This window comes from Suncus etruscus, chromosome 3 (assembly GCF_024139225.1).
Source record: "Suncus etruscus isolate mSunEtr1 chromosome 3, mSunEtr1.pri.cur, whole genome shotgun sequence".
Classification (NCBI taxonomy): domain Eukaryota; kingdom Metazoa; phylum Chordata; class Mammalia; order Eulipotyphla; family Soricidae; genus Suncus; species Suncus etruscus.
In genome coordinates this window covers 34789565-34811327 of record NC_064850.1, presented here as the reverse complement: position 1 = coordinate 34811327, position 21763 = coordinate 34789565, and the positions used below count along the sequence as shown (strand labels likewise).

The 21763-nt window shown below is 48.8% G+C and overlaps 1 protein-coding gene across 3 annotated transcripts in view; it reads left to right on the top strand.

The window, feature by feature from the left end:
• Positions 1-21763, top strand: part of TTC7B (tetratricopeptide repeat domain 7B) — a 224021-nt gene that overhangs the window by 127766 nt on the left and 74492 nt on the right. For all 3 annotated transcript variants that reach the window (XM_049769780.1, XM_049769779.1, XM_049769781.1), the window contains exons 10-13: positions 9550-9633; positions 11047-11151; positions 12865-12982; positions 14672-14729. In XM_049769780.1, the coding sequence (XP_049625737.1) occupies positions 9550-9633; positions 11047-11151; positions 12865-12982; positions 14672-14729 (365 nt within the window). The remainder of the gene's footprint in view (positions 1-9549; positions 9634-11046; positions 11152-12864; positions 12983-14671; positions 14730-21763) is intronic.

Here is a 21763-nt window from a genome sequence, read left to right as displayed (position 1 = left end):
ATCATGCTGCAGTTCCCTGGGTGGCCCCCCCTTGGAGCACATCCTATGGGACCCTCATCCTGCGGAGAGACCTTTTAACTGTGACTTCTCCTCCTGCCTCTGCACGCAGGGAGCCTGAGGCCAGTGAGCCAGGCCTGCCTGCTGCCTTGACCTTCCTAGAAGCTGATTCAGGCTGACACTTGCCTCTCTCTAGGCTGGAGGCACGGGGGACAGGCTGGGGGACAGACTGGAGGACATGCACGCTCACTTACCTGCCAGCTTCCATTCCAGGACAGGCTCTAGGGCACTGTCACCCCTCCGGCTCCTCTGCTCGCTGGCAGGCAGGCGCCTCCTCTCCACTCAGGCTCTGGGCACCTTGTTGTCACCCAGGCGCCTTCCGTCTGGGTGTCACGTGTCATCTCCACCCTGGAGCAGTGACCTGAGCTCATGTCACTGGGCTCTGCAGTCGGTGGCCTGGCCTCTGCAGTTCAGCATCCCACAGGACTGAGAGTGGTAGGGAGGCCCAGGGCTTGCTCAGGAGCCTGGAGAAGAAAGTGGGAGAAATGGGCCTGCATGTTCCTTGGCACCTTCCAGGGCCTGAACCAGGTCTGAGTTTTCGACGACCAATACCAGCCAACTGACCACCTTCTTAGAACCAAGAGCTTGGTGCTCAGAAGACAGCACACGATTTCCACTCAGGAGGCCTGGGTATGATCCCCAGAACTGCATGCTCCCCCAACCTCAAGAGTTGGGAGTAATGCCTTCCCCCTTCCCGTGCCCAGAATGATCCTAGTCACAACTGTACCTTTCTGCAGCAGTGGTGCAGGCATCATGCTCTGCAGAGATTGTCTCTCATTTGAATCCTCTTCACATCCCTCTTCATCTTCCCCAAGCCCCATCAGCCTCTTCTCTACTTCCTGACTCTGAATTGACCCCATTTGAGATGGCATATAAATGGAACAGTACAGCAGGTGGCCTTTTACATCTGATTATTTCCTTGGTTTTCCACATGCTATAGCACACATCAATGACCATGTGACTCTGGGGCCCAAATGACATTCGGGTCATATGACACCACCTGCTGATCTGTTTACCAGTCGATGGTCATTTGGTTATAGTGGAGGGAGTAGGGAAAATCTAGTGTGAGTAACAGGATTTTAAGCCTTCTACTTGGCTTCTATGACCACCCCCTACACACACACACACACACACACACACTCACACACACACACACACACACACACACACACACACACAGTATTAGCAATACTCTGCCTTCCCTCTTCTTTCTCCTTTGATTTTGTGTTTTTCTCCTTCCTCCCATGGTCTTTCCTGTTTATCACACACACACACACACACACACACACATACACACACACACACACACACAGTATTAGCAATACTCTGCCTTCCCTCTTCTTTCTCCTTTGATTTTGTGTTTTTCTCCTTCCTCCCATGGTCTTTCCTGTTTACCACACACACACACACACACACACACACACACACACACACACACACACACACACACACACACACACACACACACACTACTAGCTACACTCTGCCTTTCCTCTTCTTTCTCCTTTGATTTTGGTTTTTATTTCTCCTTCCTCCCATGGCCTTGCCTGTTTATCTTTCTGCCATAGGCACCAACCCTGCAGGCCCCTTGAAGAATCCAAGGAACAAAATACACAATCACTCCAAAGGTCATTTGGAACCCCACCCTCCAGGCTAGCTTCTCCCCGCCAGCATTTTTAGTAACCTTTTCACATATTTTGTGGCGAATATTTCCTATCCTTCCACAGCACCTCCTCCCCCATTCCTGTCTTCTTAACCTCTGAATCCAGGTCAACAACCTGGACACAGGCCCTAGAGGCAGAAAGCTGGGGCTTGAGCTCTGGGCTGGCCGCCCAGCTCACCAGTGGTGTGAGCCTAAGTTACTGACCTCCTGGGCCCCAAGGCCTCTGCTTCCCATTGTGCTAACGGGCTCAGGGGCATCCTGCTGAGGCCTCTGTTAATCCAGATAAAGTGCTCGGATTGTAGCTGGTAGAGCTGGTCTGGACTAGCTGTGCAGTCCCTTACTCCGGGTGGGCGCAGGAATGACCATGCACAGGGAAAGCAGCCAAGCTTGTATACCCGGTCTTCTGGCATTGAGAAGCTTCTTCTAGTCTAATTCAGGAGCTGGAACACAAATACATGAAACAGGGCCAGAGCCATAGCACAGCAGAGTGGGTGCTCGCCTTGCATGTGGCCAACCTGGGTTCAGTTCCCAGCATCCCATATGGTCCCCTGAACACTACCAGGAGTGATCCTTGAGTGAAGAGCCAGGAGAAACCCCTGAGCACTGTCAGGTAAAGCCCCAAAACAACAACACAAAACAAGAAACGAACGAAAAAGAGAACTGCATGAAAGGCTGGCTGGTTAAAGAAGGCTGATTGTTGGCACCAGGCAAGTGGGCTGGACTGAGTGCAGGAGATTGACAAGGCAGGAGGGTCAGAAACAGACCTGAGCAGAGTTGAGCATGAGTTTGAGGATCATATGGGCCTAAGGGCCCAGAGGTTGGACTGTTGTCTCTGAGGGACAGGAGGGGTCCCTAGACAGAACATGTGCCCCTGATGCGTACCTCAGGAATGACTTTGCTTGTTTCCTCACAGACCCATCCAGTGGGTACCCATGAGTGGCACCCCTCTGCCAGCCCTTCCTTTATGCCACAACAGGAGATCACTCCCCCTCCACACACACACACACAGTGCTCTTCTGCACTTCTCATTCTGGTCCCCACCCATATGTCCATGTCAGGTTTCCTGGCATTATCACCCCTTCCTGGCATCCTTTCCTGGGAACACCTGCACTCCTGGATCTAACTGAGCTAAGGACAGACAGGGTGCCTGTCATTTCTCAAGGGTATAAGGGTATGTGTTTTGCTGGTTTGCCCGACTTGCCTCTGCTTCTTCCCTCCTGTTTTTGGCACTTGGGATTTGGAGCCAAAGGCCTCTTAGGAACTGTGCTGGGGCTGAGAGAGCCATGGCAGGGAAGGCCACTGTCCCCCTCTCTCCTCTCTCTCTTCACCCCAGTTGGTCTGAGATGACTGACTCCATGTGTGTCCTCAGCAACAACGTTCCCTTTGCAGGGCATCATCCTGCCAGTAGTAGGCAAAGGAGTGTCCTGCAGAGGACTTGCCAGCCCAAAGGTCAGCGCCCCTCGACCCTGGTAGCTTTAAATATAAGCCCTCTGTTTACCAGAGCACCAGCACTGGGAGTTTTTGTGTTTTTTAAAGATTAACTGGATTCCCTGATGAAAGGCCTGTGTGGGTGGAACACTCCCCCACACACACATGTGCACACTCGCGTGCATGCATACACATACACACACGCATGCACCCCAAAACCCATTTCTCCCATTTTAAATAATGCCTTCGTCGGCATGGCAACACGTGCTATTAAAAGTAAAGCCACACGCCCTGTTTCCTCTGCTTTTTTAGAATGAACCCGAACTGCCGGGGGTGGGTGGGTGGAGTAGTGTTTTTTGATTCCGACTGCTGGCGGCTTCCTGCTGACGAATGTCATGGTCATGGTCCTCTTTGAAGCCATGCCTGTGTCTGCTTCGATATGGACTTGCTGGCTTCCAAAGCTGGGATGAATCTTGATCTTTCCCGCCATTGAAGTATTGATTTGTTGGTGACTGGTCTCAGCAGCTGTGGTTCTAAGAAGGAGAACCAACAGGCTGGTGCTGAGATCCTGGGTACATTGGCACCTCCGAGAATACTGTAAGAAAGCACCGAAGTCCTGCCGTGTGTACTGACCTCAGAGCTAGGTTTCTGCATGGCCCTGCCGCCAGACACCTGCAAGATTGACTTTGGGGAAGCAAAGGCCACATTCAAGGGCGTGCTGAATGGACCCACTTCCCCCCAGAGTTTGTTCTCCTTTCCTTTGGCTTTAGGAGAACAGTCAGTGATTGCTTTTTCTTTATTGGCCCAAGGGTTAAAAGATCAGCAGCAGAAGAGTCAAGCCCAACTGGCTCAGGGCACAGGTGCTGGACTTAACTAGGGCATGTTTGCAGGAACAGGTCTGGCTTTGGAGGTCCCAAGTGCCCTCCTGTCCTTTGAGGGCTGCCTGTACCCCCACCATTATGGAAGATGGGGCTGGAAGTGGGGCCTTCTCTGGGCAAGATACATGATCTGTCACTGAGCCACTTCCCCAGCTCAGGAAGCACATTTTAATTAAGCGTCATTATTTTCTTCTTATGGAGAAAACAAAACTAAACAGCGACATCAAAACCAGTGAAGTTCAGTTTTTAAATGTGGTTCTGCCATTCTAACTTTAACCTTTGGAAAAGGGAGAGTTTACTGGTTGGTACCAACTACATGGACTGTCATGTCAGTATTCTGCATGTGACCAGACTCTTCCTTCCCCTCCAGCAGAAACCCCATGCCCATGAAATAACAGCTCCCTGTCCCAGGCAGCCTCTCACTTTCCTGCCCCAGCAGTGAGTGCTGCTGGTGCTGAGCATATCTCAGGAGTCGTGCCACATGCTGGGCATATCTCAAGAGTCGTGCCACACTTGCTGATGTCTAGCCTGGTTCATGCAGCTGGAGGTTTGTTGGCTTCAGTCATGCAAGATCCAGAGAACAGAACCTTGGCTGAGGCCCCAGTGTGTCATCTGCCACTGCAGCCCTATCCACAAACATGCCACTGGACAGCCATATGGGTCGTTTCCACCTTCCAGGGCATTAGCAAACATTGGGGTCCAAGTTCCTGTTTTCAGTTCTTTCTGGACTTAATCTCGGTTGGTTATGAGCCTCAGCGAGGTGATGTGTATCAAGTGGCAGAATGCAGCTCCTGGCACACACTGTCCCATTCCTCTTGGGGTAGCAGGAAATGACACAGGTGCCATTTGTCTTCTTGTAGCTCTTGTGTATTCTGTTCCTTCAGAGCCATCAGGCAAAGCCAGTCCCACCTCTCCCCTAGTATCAGAGGTGAAGATGGTTATTCTGTAAGTGGGTTCTGTGGGCCTCATTCTCTTCTGCCTTCAGGCTTGGGGGCAACCAGCTTTTCCATGAGGGGAAACAATACCAAGTTTCTTAGCCTTGGGAAACCAAGAGTCAAAACCTGATCTACTTGGGTATGTACAGGAGGGAACAGTTCCCACCGCATTTTAATTGGTGAAATTCCCACCAGAAGTACCAGTTTTTGTAATGCAGGTCTGTTTGTGAAAAGAATAGGATTAATTTGGGGGCAGATAACATTCTGCTTAATTTGTGTTCAAAGTATTTTCTCACCTCGCTACTGATGACCAAAAAAAAAAAAAGTTAATGCACAAAATGTTTTTCGCTTGGGGAACTGTAAAAAAAAGCCACAGATTTTATGAGGCCTCTGGCCCTGACTTAAGGACTTCTTTTTGTCCTTTCCCATCTCACTACACTCCCAGATTCTTGGCATTTCTCTACACTCCCTATAGTGCCTTCTGGTCTGTCTATGCTCCCCCTGTGAGCATTAAAGGGTCACATGTTGGTCTTGCAGGACTCCCTCCTCCAGCCCTTGGGGAACCCCTGTTTTACCACTGCTCCTCTGGGCCACACACCTTGACTCCTTTTTTTCACAGCTCCCTTCCTTGGGTGCAGCGGCTGGGACAGTCAGAGACTGCTCCTGACTCAGAGCAGAGACAGGGAACAGACAGCAAATGGGAGGCAGCCGGGGGGTGGGGAGGGTGGGAGAGGAATGAACACCACTCCTTGAAATCAGTGATTCATTTCACAAGAATAACAACTCCAGCAGCAAACCGACTGGCAGATGGGAGGCAGTGTTTGAGTTGGGCCTGGGACCCCTTTATCTGCTCTGCAGACCTGACCAACTTGCTCCCCAAATTTAGCAAAGATCAATAGTCAGAAGACTGCATCCAGCATCCATGTTCAGATCCAGCTTCCCCCAAAGTCCCTGACCTTTGGGACCTGCCCACTCTCTGCTCCTCCCGCTGTGTCCAGAGGCAGGGACAACCTTTATTCCAACCTTTGCCAAAGCACTAAAGTGCTGGGAGAGGTCTTGGCTCTGAGGGTGTAGCTATTAAAAGCAGGGAGGGGGCAGAGGTATAGGAAATTGGTCTTCCTGCATTTCCAGTTTCTGGGAGTGCCCCAGAGCAAGCTCCAGTGGGGATCAGGTATGTCTGCTTAGACCTAGGGAGGTGGGTTTCCTGTCAGCCTTTCCCCCTTTCCTTTCCTGGGCACCACCGACTCCTCTAGAGTCAGTTTCTCCATCTCCACTTTGATCGGAACATCAGATTTTTAGTTAATGGGGAAATAAGAACTCCAAGCTGGTTATCCTGGGTATCATGTCTGCTGCCCTGTCACAATAGGCAGCTTCAGTTTCTCTTTTTGTCACGTAACATGACATCCCACGCCCCACAGTAAGACTTCCCTGTTGTCTGATCCTCCAAGGTAATGGTCCCCAGTGTCCACATTACATAGTTTTTCCATCTTAAAAAGTAAACATGCCATAGATTCTCTCTGCAGTATATTCAGTTAAAAAAATATAGTTGGGCCTGGAGCTATAGTACAATGGGTCAATGAGTAGGAGGGCACTCGCTTTGCATGTGCCCAACCTGGGTTCAAACCCCAGCACCCCATATGATTCTTTGACCCACCAGGAGTGATTTCCTGAGTGCAGAGTTAGGAATAGCTGCTGAGTATGACCCCAAAACCAAGACCAAAAACCAAACATGGTTGCAAAACTCCAAGGAATTGTACCAGAAATTGTCTCGTGACAAATGGAACCACAGAAGAAATGGTCCTCGTCTCTTCCAACATCTGTGTTGTGGGAACGTTGAAATGGGGCCTCTTTGTCCAGGAAGGTGATGCTGGCCTTGGTTCTGGGTGCTGTCTACTCTGGATCACAGACAAGAGGGGTACCCGCTTCTGTTATCCCTGCCCCCTGCCACACCATAGATATTGGGGTCTGGGCATTCACTTGTAGATTCCAACAAACCCTGGCTCTCCAGGGCATTGGGCCCACTCCAAAGCCTCTGCCTGGGCCTGGTGTGTGCATTCAGGTTCCACCTGCTCTCAGAGTGGTGACCAAGCCGGTCTCTCATCTCATCCCCTTCTACCCCATCTGTCAACCTGTCTCTGGTGAGGTGAGGAGGGCCAGGCTGGTCTCTGAGCAGAAGGAGAATGACTCTGAGACCAGTGTGGGGTGAGTGTGGGGTACAAGGTGGGTATAAGGTGATCTGTGACATTCATCTGTGAGGAAAACATGAAGCGAGTGTGAGGAGAGTGTAGGGCGAATGTGAAGCAGTGTAAAGGGAGCATGAGATGAGTGTGGGTATGGGGTATTAGATAAGTGTGGCCCAAGTGTGAGGTGAGTATGGGGCAACTATGAAGTGATATGAGGTGATCATGAGGCTGCCCGGTTCCTGAGGAAATCTGGAAGCTTCTTCAGAAAGGCCTGCTCTTGATTCAGAACAGACTGTCCAGCCACTGAGCTCCTTCAGTTCATCAGGAAAACAAATGATACTTAACCGTTCCTCAACAAAAGGGGAGAAAGAGGCGTGGAAACATGGAAATTGCCATTTCTCTGTATGTACTTCCGTATTTGGGGGCTGTATTGCCATGAATTTATTGAGTAGAGTCATTAGGACAAACCTCATTTGGTTCACTGACACCCACCCCACTTGTCACACATGTTTTGTGGGGACCACAGACACCCAATTTTACCTCCACTAGTATCCAGTAGCTGCCTGACATCATGCTCTCATGTATTTGTGAGTGTGGGTTTTACAATTAGACAGTATTTATCCTCTGATCCTCTCTCTGTAAATACCATAGAGAGTTCAGGTATTCTTTTCTCCTGCCACCTCAGTCTGGTTTGCCTTCCAGTTTGCCCCCTCTCGTGGCCTTGGTCTCTCAGCCTCCACCTCCACACCTTTGCCACCCCTTAGTGCCAGGACTTCCAGTGACCCATCCTCACACCTGGACTCTGCTTGGGACCTCACTACAGAGGTGGTGGCTTTGAGCCCATCCTGATGTGGCTCTTCTGTCCTCTCAGAGCACACCCCAGTGTGGCTTAAGCTTTTCTGGAGCCTCTGCTTTCCATTTTGGGGGATAGTGGGGGTAGTGGAGTGTCTTTGTGCCAGTACTGTGCTGTATTTAAGACCCTGTGGTACACTTGAAATCAGGGTGTGTGAGGCCTCTGGCTTTGTTCTTTTTCAAGCTTCTTTAGTGTTCCTTGGGATTCTATATGAATTTTAGGAAGTTTTTTGTTGTTGTTGCTATTTCTACTTTAAAAAAATGTCACTGAAGTTTTGACAGGGAGCAGACTGAATGAATGTGCGCATGGCTTTGGTTGGTGTGGACAGTTCGTGGACAGAGGTTGAATCTGCATTTCTCAATGTCATCTTTCATTTCAGCTCAGGTACTCCAATGTTCATCTTCTGTTGGCTCCTTTGAGCCCCACTGTGCACATCAGAGTCACCGTGTTCATGAACAAGACACCTCTCTAGTGTTCTCTCTTCTTTCCTTCTCTCTCTGCCTCACAAATGCACATGTGAGAGATTTGGGGGGTGTCCTGTTCTCTCTGCACCTCACCAGTCAGCTTTCTTCCATAGCCTTTGTCCACTCTGACCCTGTCTTGGTTCACTGGGAGACATTTCTGTCCTTGGTTATGAAGTCCCGGGCCCATCCTTTGCCCCTCTCCCAGGAGCCTCCATTCTGGTTTGTCGCCCTCACTGGGCCATCTCTGCCCTCTTCCCAAAGCTGGTGTCACCCTATCTGTATCCGCGCTCTGCACATTGCTTATAGGAAAGATTTCTTGTAGCAGGCTGGGGTCTGGGTGAGAATGGTGAGGACAGTCAATGAACTTAAGGATTTTTGAGGGGGGGCAGAGTGGTGGCACAAGTGGTAAGGCGTCTGCCTTGCCTGTACTAGCTTAGGACGGACAGCAGTTCAATCCTCCAGCATCCCATATGGTCCCCCAAGCCAGGAGCGATTTCTGAGTGCATAGCCAGGAGTAACCCCTGAGCATCACTGGGTGTGGACCAAAAAATATTTTGAGGGGCTTGGAAATGAAAGATCTGGGCCCAGGAACTGCCATGACCAAGGCTCAGGGATGGATCGAGCCTGTCTCTGCATCTCTGCAACTCCAAATCTCACCCTGGAGCCCCAGACTGACTATACAATGGCCATTGATGAGTTCCGGTGCCTCCCTATCTTTGTTCCTGTTCCTCTTTTCCTGGAGACCTGTGCACGGCATGGCTGTGGTTTTCTTGATTCCTGGGTTCCCTTTGTGTGGTGCTTCGTCTCCAGCCCTGGGCACAGTTGTCAGCTGTGTCCTTACCCTTATCCTTACCCTTGTGGGAGGAAATCAGGCCTGTGCTAGTCACTGCGTGATGCTGGCTCCTGCCCTTGTCTCCTGCATAGGGCTGTGGGGTACTCCAGAGGGTTGGAGGAGCCTGGATAGGGGTTCAAGCCATGCTCAAACTGCGTGAGGCGACCTGAGCCATCTCAGACACTTGTCTGGGACCTGTCAGCTGCCTGCCTGGGCCCTCTCAAACACCTGCCTTTACTCTTTTTTTCCTCACCAGTGTTTGGAGAGAGCCATGAAGTTTGCCTTTGAAGAGTTTCACCTCTGGTACCAGTTTGCACTGTCCCTCATGGCAGCCGGAAAAGTGAGTGGCTTCTTATGGCCTGCATTTGCCTCTGCTCCCCTCTCACCCTCCCCTAGTTCTGGGCCTGTGAAGTTCACAAAGAGCCATATGTCCCAAGTGCACATGTGAATCAGTCCTTTCTGCTATCTGTGGGTTTAACTAAATGAAGGATCCAATGCAATGATTGTGGGGTGGAAGGGCAACACAGATAGATGCAGCCCTGAAACGGAAAATTCGGAATGGTTCCCCCTGCCCCCATTGTAGTTCCAGGTATCTAGATGTGACTTAATATATGGCACCTGCCTCACTCAGACCTTCTCAGTGATTGAGAGTAGAAGCCACTCCTGGAAGGGGAGATTCTGGGATTCCGAGGGTAGGGGGGTAAGGGTGGGTGGTGTTTTTGGACCAAACCAGGGCCTCAAGCCCATGAGGCACATACTTGCTTTACTACTGAACTGCATCCCTGTCATTCAGTTCGGGGCTCTGCTGCTGGGGAGATACCTTAGTTACTGTTCATAGTAGGCCTAGTGTGCCGGGACATGTGCTTGCTGAGACCCTGAGCTCTCAAGGTGCACCCACACAGAAGTTTGGTCCAGGGCATACTCAGGAATCTCAGCTTCCTCTGCAGCAAAAGGCGAGGAGTAACTAGTAACTAGTAACTGTACTGAAGTGTCACAGGTAAATGCATCATGCCAACAAGGGTGTCAGAGAGCACCCCCGCTTAGCACACACTTTATCTAGGTGGTAGTCGTTTTACGTTGGGCCATTTTGTGAAGCTGGGATTTAGCAGGTTGTCAGGTTCAAGTGCTAGGATTCTTAAGTGACACCAGAAATTTAGTTTAGTATATGCAGAATAGGGTTTTTACACAAGGAAAACTAGTACAAGGTGCTTGCTGTACAGCCCAGGTACCATCAGACATTGCCAGGATTGATATCACACACACACACACACACACACACACACACACACACACACGCAGCATCCACTGCTCTTTTTTTTTTTTTTTTTTGGTTTTTGGGTCACACCCAGCAGCGCTCAGGGGTTACTCCTGGCTCTACACTCAGAAATCGCTCCTGGCAGGCTCAGGGGACCATGAGATGCTGGGATTTGAACCACCGACCTTTTGCGTGAAAGGCGAATGCCTTATCTTCATGCTATCTCTCCGGCCCCAGCATCTGGCCCCAGCAACCGCTGCTTTTCTTTCCTTATTTCTATTATGTCTTTCAAGTAGGGGCAAGGCAGGTGATTCTGCTGGGTTTTGTTTATTCACTGCAGAGCCCTGAGCTCTGCTCACCCTTACACTCAGGCCCCTGCTGGTGGGCTCTGAGTTGAAGAAACCCATTGAGGGGGCACCGGACCCCACCTGCTCTCTGGGCACGTCCACACATTGGGCTTCCCTCAGACCCTTTCAAAGCAGTTCTCTCTCCTGCCAGTCGGCCCGGGCCGTGAAGGTGCTGAAAGAGTGTATCCGCCTGAAGCCGGACGACGCTACCATCCCGCTCCTGGCCGCCAAGCTGTGCATGGGCTCTCTGCACTGGGTGAGTCTGGGGCGACCATCAGCACCCCTTAATGCCCAGGCTTAGAAAGAGAGAAAGTGGTGGGTGGTGCATTTCTGTCACAGGGAGACCAGGCCCACATAGCTCCCTGGGACACAGGGGAATTTTGGCAACAAAGAGTCTCTGTCCTCAGAGTATGAGAGAAGGTGGCTTGTAATCTGGGTTCAGATACATGTGAAAAAACAGGGCACTGAGTTAAGGCCTGTGTCAGCCCACAGCCCACACTGAGCAGAGCCCAAGGTTTCCTGTAAAGCATAGAATTACCCACCTGCCAGCTCTGTGGAAGGCCAGCTTTCCTCACTCTTCCCCTCTCCTCAGCTAGGCCTCCTTCACAGAGCCCTGTTAACATGCATATTTGGGAATAGCTTGACAGGGGCAGCTGGTCTAGCACCTCAAAAATAAAGCCTGTGGGGTGGTACTGAGTAGGCCAGTGGCTGCAATGAGGTGAGATCATCGGCCTGGGCTGAGGAGCTGTGCTTTTCCATTGCAAAGAATTCACTCCAAAAACTGGGGGAGATTTGCTCAGGTCTGCTCCTACACCCCTTCCCACCTCCCCTGCCCCAACACCTATTATGCAGCTTTTGCTGCTTGTTTTTCCCCATTTATTCTAGCCCAGCAGGACAAAAGGGAGCCTCATGGAAACTGTTCTCTGCTCTTGTTAACCTTTTTTTTTGCTTGAGGAAATGTGGAGGAAACTTTGCAAGAACCATGCTCTCACCCCTGAAATCAATCAACTTTCTGTGAAAGGCTGGTAGTGTCCATGCAGGTGTGGGCCCTTGAGGGCTGCTGACAAGAGAGCAGCCGGGCACAGGTGTGGGTGGACGCACCCACCAGCCCTTTTCTTCCAGGAAATGCCCATTTCCAGCTGTGCTGGGGCTGCCCTTGGGCAGGGAAGACCTTCTTCAGGGTTGAGACATGGGCCTCTCACACCAGCCATGATGCTGAGGGTAGAGGGTCTGTTTTGTGTGCATGTGTGTTTCATGTTTTTATGGAAACTTCCCCGGTGCCCAGAAGGAAAGAGGTGTTAGATGCCCAAGCATTGTTCCCCAGCTCCGAAAACACCGCCATTTGCCATGCTCAGAAGGCGAGGTTCTTATTTTTGCCTCTAATGAATTGTGCAAAAGGGCTGCGGGTGGGTGTTGCTCCCAGGTACACATTTTCTCCTTGGAATCTGCTAGTGCGAGGCCCATGTGCTTGTCTTGGAAAAGAAAGAGATGGAGCTTTGAGGGTTTTTTTTTTAACAGCTTGTGGGAAAGAGGATTCCAGCCAAGATTTTTTTTTAATTTCTTGAAGGGGAAAGGAAAAAATAAGGAAAGACCCCAAACACAGAACATTTCAGGATCTTTATTATTCACACACACCTTCTGTGTGTGTCTGCATGGCTGTCACAGCTTCCCTCTTCTCAATACCTGTACAACCCAATTACAGAACCAGTCTGGGGAAAAATAAAGATGAGGGAGGTACCCACTGAGTATAAGAAAGATTGGAGGAGGTGGGCAAGGAACAGAAGTGGGGAAGGAGGCAGGTGGGGATATAGGGCCTGGTGAAGAGACCACAGTGGCAGCAGGGAGCAGGAGGAAAATTCGGGTGCTGTTTCTACAATGACTCATCAGAAATCATCCCTGGCAGCCACTGCTCCAGGGTGCTCAGGGCCACATACCCTGCTTCTATTATCTCTAACTTGCTGGTTTTCAGTTGGAAGAGGCCGAGAAGTTTGCCAAAACCGTAGTGGATGCAGGAGAGAAAGCATCAGAGTTCAAGGCCAAAGGCTACTTGGCACTGGGCCTCACGTACAGTCTACAGGCCACAGATGGTGAGTGGACAGTGGTTGAGAAAGGCCCCCTGCTTCTGGGACTTCAGTCAGGTCTTAATGGCATCCCGAGGGCCCCAATGCTGCTGTTTACTTGATTCTGAATGTTGGGGAAGGCTGGGAGGAAAGTGACGAATCGGGATTCTCAGGCCCTTTTCCCCATTGCCTGGTGCAAGGGGACCTGGTTGGAGAGCAGAGCATCTGTAATCAGCTGTGAGATAAGCAAGGCCCGAGCCCACCTGTCCTCATCTTTGCTCTGGGCTGAGTCCTCTGGTGGGAATTTGGATTGAGACCTGAGAGTTCTGGCAAGTTCTGAGCCAACCATTTTAGGGCCTGTCCCCTGACCAGGGCATATCTTAGGTCGCAGATCTGCTTACATGTTCACAGTCCCTCCCCAGACTTCATATATACACTGTGCCCATGGTATGTAGCACATGTTTAGACGTCATATATATTCTGGCTAATGGGTTCCTGGCTAAAAAATATTTTAATTGTGGGGTATTTTGTGGGGAGTGGGCACACCCGGCAGTGTTCAGGGATTACTTCTGGCTTTGCACTCAGAAATCACTCCTGGCAGGTTCAGAGGACCATATGGGATGCCATGGATCAAACCGGGTTGGCCATGTGCAAGGCAAATATGCCCTACCTGCTTGCTGTGCTATCACACTGGCCCCATAATCGTGTTATTTTTAATATTTAATAATTTAATGGTATGTTTGCAGAAATACACAATTATAAAGTATTTTCCTGAACTCCTACTATTGTTACTTTGACATCCCAGTTTTAACTGTAACACAAATCTCCAACACCATGTGTAGCTTGATGATTTCACCAAGATCATCTTTGTCCCTGGCTGACTCTGGGGACAGAACCTCAGCAGCCGCCTGGCAAACACCTCAGACATCTCCTAGAAGAAAGCGTGACCCCAAGTTTGAGTTTTAGAGGACTCTTGCTTCTTTTTCAGTTATGCTATGGTGCATTTGTTGGCCCAGAATCTTCCTTTCTTCTGCCCTAACATATCAAAGACTGGAGACACTGGGCACATCACTGGTTCTTAGGATTAGATGTTTTTCTAGATGCGCTCACACTCACTTGCGAGCATAAGTGTTACTTGGACTGAAGTGCCAGTTTCACACTACATCTTTATCCCTCTCAGTTCTTTGGTTTTCTTCCCCGCCCTTTGGGAAAGTCACTAGATCTTGCTAGGCCTTCTTTTCCCACTCCTGCCCAGAGGAGAAGGCCCCTCTCTCCCTCTCTCTCTGCTCCTGACTGAGGACTGTGGCCTTCCTCCTACCTCAGGGTAGCTCAGTTAGCTGGAGGCCTTCTCCAGTCCCACCTGCAAACATACCTCCAGGACTTCTCCATCATAGTTCCTACCACTCACTCTCAGGAGCGTCTTCTCATGGGCTATGGAGTGGACGGACTGAACTTATCTTATGCCCACAAGCCGGGTTGCCCGAGTCAGCACTGGGTTTGGCTGGCCTGTCCCTCGTGTGGATATCCAGGTTTCAAGTGTCGTGACGCTGGCCCAGTATCACTGAAACTGACCTCTGCTGACATCAAACTAGCAGCACTCTTGGTCCTGGCCCATAGCGTCAGATGGACTCTCAGTTCCAATGATGAGCCCATGTTTGGGGAAAAAAAAATGCCCCCTTTCCGGTTGCCACTGACTAATTTGAACCCTTTTCTTAGCTTCTCTGCGAGGGATGCAGGAGGTCCTCCAGAGAAAGGCGCTTCTTGCATTTCAGAGGTGAGTGGGAGTTCATCTTTTCACTCGACTGTACATAATGACACCCAAGTATGATAAGTATAAAAAGGAAGAGATATTTATAAAGATTATGTAAACAGTGTTTTAGCCCGGGGAGTCTTTCGTCTTGAGCACTGAACGTACAGTATCAAAACTTACCTCCTCTCTGGTTGCCGTGCAGATCTGCATTCTTAATCTGTTTATCCACGAGATTCCTTCCCAACACTGAAATTTTAGCTCTCCGAAGATAAACACTTTGTATGTCGAAGGAGTTGATTCCTTTGACTAAAAGGCATTTGTCATCATCCAGCAAAGGGGTTATTCTTTTCCAGCTTTTCCCATTTTTTACCTCTCCCCTCTTCTCCCCTCCTCTTTTCTCCTCTCCTCTCCCCTCTTCCCCTCTCTCCTCTTTTCCCCTTCACTCCCCTCCCCATCTCTCTTCTCCTCTTCCCTCCCCTTCTTTCCTCTTCTCTCCTTCATTCTCCTCTCCCCTCTCCTCCTCTTCTCTCCCTTCCTCTTCCTCCCCTCCTCTGTTCTCTCCTCCTCTCCCTTCCCCTCCTTTTCTCTCTCTTCTCCCCTCCCCTCCTCTCCTCTCTTCTTCCTTCTCCTCCCCCCTCAACTCCCCTACTTCCCTCCCCTCCTGTCCTCTCTTCCCCTCCCCTCTCTAACATGTCAAAGTAAAAACAAAGGTTTTAAAGTGAAGAGGCCAAATTTTACGGCCATCCCTGAAATGTGTGAGAAGAGTGTGCTGGGCCCAGCCCTCCAGCCCCCTACCCCCTGCCCCCATGTCCCATGTTCTGTTTGCCTCTCCCCTTGGTACCCTTGACCTGCACTAAAGGGAGAAGTCCCAGAGGGACCCTGATATTTCACACTTCACCCCAGCATGGTAGGCAAAGCTAGTAGTGTGCCAACTTCTGGTATAGAGAGTGGAACTTCAGGAGGAAAGCATCTCCCATGCCCCAAACTTGAAGTTTGGGGTGAGCCAATGAAGTCGGCCACTCTGCCTTCCTTCTGTTCAGATTTCGATCTTGCCTGAAAGGAAGGATAGCCCCAAATGTCAATTCTAGAGTTGGTTTTGGGTCACCTTATCTAGGTCTGGGTTACTCTGGTTCCTTGGCTTTGTCCTAGGATCTTAATTAACATGTCTGAATATTTTACGAGGCTCTCTCAAAACCTAATAAATATGGTCAGATTTCTTCCCTCAGAACTAACTAGGGGGGGTTGACCTCCAGACTCCAGCAATTCAAGTTGTTCACGTTCCCTTTCTTGTGAAATCGTCCTGTAGCTTCAGCTACCCTTGCCTGAGTCTGGCACTCTCTCATCTCATTTCTTACATTTCCTAGCAGGGCCTGCCTGATCACGTCTTCACTCTGCCACCCCCCCACCCCCCCATCTGGCTAATGACAAAAAGTACCAGTTGACGTCCTCAGACATATCCCCTGTCTCTGGGCTCAGCTTTTGTTGCCACTCTTCCACATGGAGTGTGGAAAGGCATTTCCATTTCAAATGATCTAGAATTTGAAATGCTTCAGTCCCAGCATGTAAAACCCACACATGGAGCCCAAGAAAAGTGGCCAGTACATCTGCTTCACTTTTCTCAGATCCACACATCTTCCCAGCCCCCACAGCAGCCCAGTGGTGGTCTGCCTTGAGATGCCAGAATCTGTTGCTTTGTGTTATATATAACAGTTGTTCCCTTGGCCTGCATTCCTTTTTGCTCCTTTTTTGTTTGTTTGTTTGTTTAGGTATTAATTTTAAGAGATTTAAAACATATTTTGTTCATATGAGATCAAAAGTTTTAAGACCGACTAATATAAATGTATTTTGAGGAAGGCTACTTAAGTTCATGCTTGTATGATATAAAGACTAATTTTCCATGGAATAAAAATGATCTCTGTATCAGAGATAATGGCCAGCACTAGCCTAGTGCATCATAGGCATAACAATGGTAGGGGAAAAGTTTTAAGTAAGGAAGAATGATTTGTGGATGAGAGCTAGTACAGCCAAGAGGATACTTAACTTGCATGCAGCTAATTCAGCTGACTGCTGAGGACATCAATCCTCAGCACCCTGTAAGATCCCCAAGTCCATCAGGAGTGATACCTGAGCACAAAATCCTGAGCAATACCATGTGTAGACCCAAAGCAAAATGATAACATATAATAATGAAAGTGATCCTTATGTACCTCTTTCCCCACTCATCTGTCCACCCATCTCTCCACCCATGATTCACCTATTCATAGAGCCATCTGTCCATCTGTCCTCCATTGAGCCATCATCTTTCCATCTGTCCTCCATTCATCTGCCCATCTTCCTCCATCCATCATTCATCCCTTTACCCAACATCCATGTATCCATCATCCATCTGTCTATCCACCATTTATCTGTCATCTACCCATCAATCACCCAACCATCCACTTATCGCCTATCATTTTGTCTATCACTGCCATATTGCATGTTCTAGTTGTAACACCAGATTCTGGGAGATCCTGGAGATAAATAATTAAAATGCCCTTTCTTTAGGTGCCTTTTTTAACACACACACACACACACACACACACACACACACACACACACTCTAATAGAAGACCCAAAGTGATCATCACAGCATAGTGAAAATAGTGCTCTGAGAGTCATCCAGGCCAAAAGAATAGGACAGATCACCCAGATGCTAGAAGTTCACCCCAGTGTCTCCTAGACTCTAGTTCCAACATCCTATAGAGGTTAACCAATAACAGAAATAAGGCTGGGTCCTGGAGCAATAAAGAGTGGATATGACTCTTGCCTTGCATGCAGCTGACCTGGGTTCAATCACTGGCATCCCCTATGGTCTCCCAAGCCTGCTAAGAGTGATTTTTTTTTTTTTTGGTAGTTTTTGGGTCACACCCGGCAGTGTTCAGGAGTTACTCCTGGCTCTATGCTCAGAAATTGCTCCCGCAGGCTCGGGAGACTATATGGGATGTCGGGATTCAAACCACTGTCCTTCTGCATGTAAGGCAAGCGCCCTACCTCCATGCAATCTCTCTGGCTGGAATTTTTTTTTTTTTTTTTTTTTTTTTTGCTAAGAGTGATTTCTGAGCACAAAGCCAGGAGTAAGCCCTGAGCATAACTGGGTATGGTCCTAAAATAAACAACAGCAAAAGTATAGAGATGGCTGATCAGTTTGAGTCCTTTCCATAAGATAAAAACCTTATAATAATAATGGCTATTATTTATACTGCATCTATTCAGATCTTATCCAAGAGCATACAGCATAAAAAGTAGAGCCATAAGGGTGATTCTGGGCCTGTTCTCTACCCTGCTGCCTTGTTTTGCTGATTCTCCCTGAAGTCCCCTTTCATCAAGATTGCTACATTATCAAATTAAGAAAAATATGCGCAAACCCAGATAAAAAGGAATCTTTAATTTGATGGCGCTCACAGGATGGCTGACATTGTCAACACTGAGCAAAATTCCCAAGATGTTCCTGCTACGAGCACTGTCAATGGGTTTTCTGGGAAACCACTGAGCAACTACCATCCAAATTTGTCAGTCGCGCTCTACAAAATGTGCTGCCTTCGAACTCCAACTCAACAGGGTGGCGGTTGAGCTAAGGGCCTATGTCCTATACACACTAATGGGCAAGCACCAACATCACCACTTCCTCACAGTAAAAGAATTGAGTGTGGAGTCTTGGACACAGGCTCAGGGCTCATCTCAGGCTGCCTTCTCCCTCATCCTCCCTCACCCACACAGCCTCTGTAGATCAGCCCAGAATATCTGGGAACTTTGCAAACAAAACTATGTTTCTCTTTGCTCCACTTTTGTCCAGGGTAAATGAGTTGATTCAGCTGATTTGGCCAGGCCTGTGAGACTGTGGATTCCACTTGTTTAAGTATTCAGGTTTGGTCACACAACTGGATGTCATAATCACTATCACATCCATTTGTACAGAGTATACCCCCACCCCTTCTGCTGTCGGGTTTATACCCCACACCAACAATCCACGTTCATGTGAAAACTACTCACAGTTCCACCTTGCTGAGGGACTCTGTTTATTTATTTGTTTATTTTGGTTTTTGGGTCACACCCGGCAGCACTCAGGGGCTACTCCTGGCTCTACGCTCAGAAATTGCTCCTGGCAGGCTCAGGGAACCATATGGGATGCTGGGATTCGAACCACTGTCCTTCTGCATGCAAGGTAAATGCTATCACTCCGGCCCCTATTTGTTTGTTTTAACAAAAACATAAACTAGCACAGTGAGTAGGGCATTTTTCTTGCATGCAACCAGCTAGGTTCAATTCCTTGCATCCCATACAGTCCTCCAAGCCTGCCAGAAGTGATTTCTGAGTGCAGAACCCTGAGCACTTCTGGCCCAAAAACCAACCAACCAAACAAACAAAACCATAAAATAGCAATATAGGTAGAATTCTAGGGAGGTGACTGCAATATTTAATTAAAAAATACTTATGGTCCAAATGGTTTCAAAATATCCATTTATGTTTAAGAAATATAATATGAAACATCTTTTAAAGGAGAGGAGACCTATTCCACTGTGTTGCAAAGTCACTTTGGGTCTTCCCCTTGTGGGGGTGCTAGGGTGAACCTCATGAAAAGGCACCTGTATTATTTATTTTTACTGGCACAAGGGCTGACATTTCAATTGGAACAACCAAAACAGACAGTGATAGATGAATGGATAGATGATGGGAAGTGATTGAATGATGGATAATTGGATGGATGGATTGGGTGATGGATACATGGATGGATTATGGATAAATGATGGATGGATAGGTATGAGTGGGTGAGTAGATGCTAAGATAGGTGATTTTCCTGGTAGGGCAGAAATCTGTTGGTTCTTTATAGAATAGAGATTAATGGGAATGGGGTGCTTGGGCAAGAAAAGGGCTCTGTCAGTCTCTCTGTACTGACAGTTTTAGGTCCCAGGATTTCTCAGCAGCCTCACTGGTGCTCTCACTATATGAGGATAAGGTTTATTTAAATCCACATATAGAACCCAACAGGCTCCCAGTTTCCAAGATCACTAGCATCCGCTCACCTGTAGTGCTTCCTGATTTCCATGGAGCGAGTTTTCTGTGGGCATGAAGGCCCAGCTGTGATGCTGCTTAAAACAAGCTCTCTGGAATCCACAGGAAATCAGCACCAGGTACCTTGTCTTGTTTTGTTGGGCATTTGCCTCCTTTCACTTTTCCTTTCATAGACTGAAAGGGTGAGTTTAGCTCATTAGGCAAATGATGGAAATTAGAGGGTTCTTGTTTTGTTGTTGTTGTTGTTGTTGTTGTTCCTGACTTTTATTGTTGTTGACTTTTACAGTGTCAGGGATTGAACCCAGAGCCTTACACTTGGCCAGGCACGTGCTCTGCCACTGGGCCTCAGTCGTGGCACCCAAACAAGAGCTTTCAGAATATGTGTGTTTCGGTTGTGCCTCGTTGGAAAGCTGGCAGCTGGGGATCCATGGTGGGCCAAGTTGGCGACTTTTTAAATGTCTGCATGTGCCCCAGAAATGCCAATCTCAAGTGCTTCCAGTTTGTTTCTCTACAGTTGATGTTCACGGAGGAGGGCAGCCTGGGCCATTGGCCAGAACTATCTATCTCTGCCTCAGAACCCCAGCCACTGCCTGCCACTTGGTTGTTTTTGGGTCGAGACAATAGTGGTTTGATTCTACTTTATTTATGAGAAATCTAAACTGAAGCAGAGAAAAATTAGCATGCTAAGATAGTCTTTCAGGGGTGGGAAGTGGGGTCATAGAAACTGGGCTCTCTTCATTGTATAATAAAGAACGCTCGGGGCCTGGAGAGATAGCACAGTGGCGTTTGCCTTGCAAGCAGCCGATCCAGGATGAAAGGTGGTTGGTTCGAGTCCCGGTGTCCCATATGGTCCCCCGTGCCTGCCAGGAGCTATTTCTGAGCAGACAGCCAGGAGTAACCCCTGAGCATCGTCGGGTGTGGCCCAAAAAAAAAAAAAAAAAAAAAGAACGCTCAGTCATTCCCAAGTCTTCCTCTTTAATATTGTGTTCCGTTCTCTTGGCTATTGGGAGAGAGCACAACCATGACATTCTAATCTCACTTTCCATCAACAACAGAAAACATTTGCTGTACAAATTCATGGATCAGCCAATAGCTGAACTGATAAGCCAATAAGAGTGCACTAAGTGAACCTGCATGGTAGGAAGGAGGCATTTGCAAGGAGAACACAGTCAGAGAGAGATGGATGAGATGGGGTCCCCCAGGGAGGACTCCTAGTGAAGAGTCTCTTGTGGTAGGAGTTTCTATGTTACATTGGACAGGTTTGTGGAAGGACTGAAATTGTTGCCCCAGCCCCACTTGGACATTCCTCCTTTTTCCAAAATGGATTGCTGGCCATAGCATGTCTTCAGGGTGCCTTGAGGTCCTTTGCCATCATGGATGGATCCACATCAAGGCCTCATTGATTCAAGGGACTGCTCATGGCAGGTTGGTCAGTGTTGACTCCATAGCGACTCAACATCTCTTCTATCTTAAATCTGTTTTCTACTTTTTGACCCTGAAGTGTGGATGGGACAGAATGAGGTTGGCTTATTCACTGCCTGGGTCCCACTGCCAGTGGCTGATCTGTCCTACCTGCATGGAAAGGAAGTGAAAATGTCTTCTTTCCATCAGACTAAAGGATGCTGTTGGTCTGTTTAGGGCCATATTATGGTTTTTGTGTGTTTGAGTTTGGGCGGGGGGAGGACATACTAACAAGTGCTCAGGTCTTACTTTTGCTTTTGTGTTTAGGGGTTACTCTTGCCAGGGCTGGGGGGGGGCATATGTGGTATTAGGGATTGAACTAGGCTCAGCAGTGTTTAAAGCAAGCACCTTACCCATTGCACTATCTCTCTGGCCCCTATAAGCTGAACTTTGAGCTGCTCCTAGTGAAAGACAGTGGATTTCCCATAGAGGAAATAATGACTGTTATAGGCAATCAGTCAGGAGGCCAGTGCTGCTGCTTCTTATATAGGGGTCAAAGGACCACTCCCTGAACAAGGACTGATGTCTTACCACAAATTAGTCAGCTC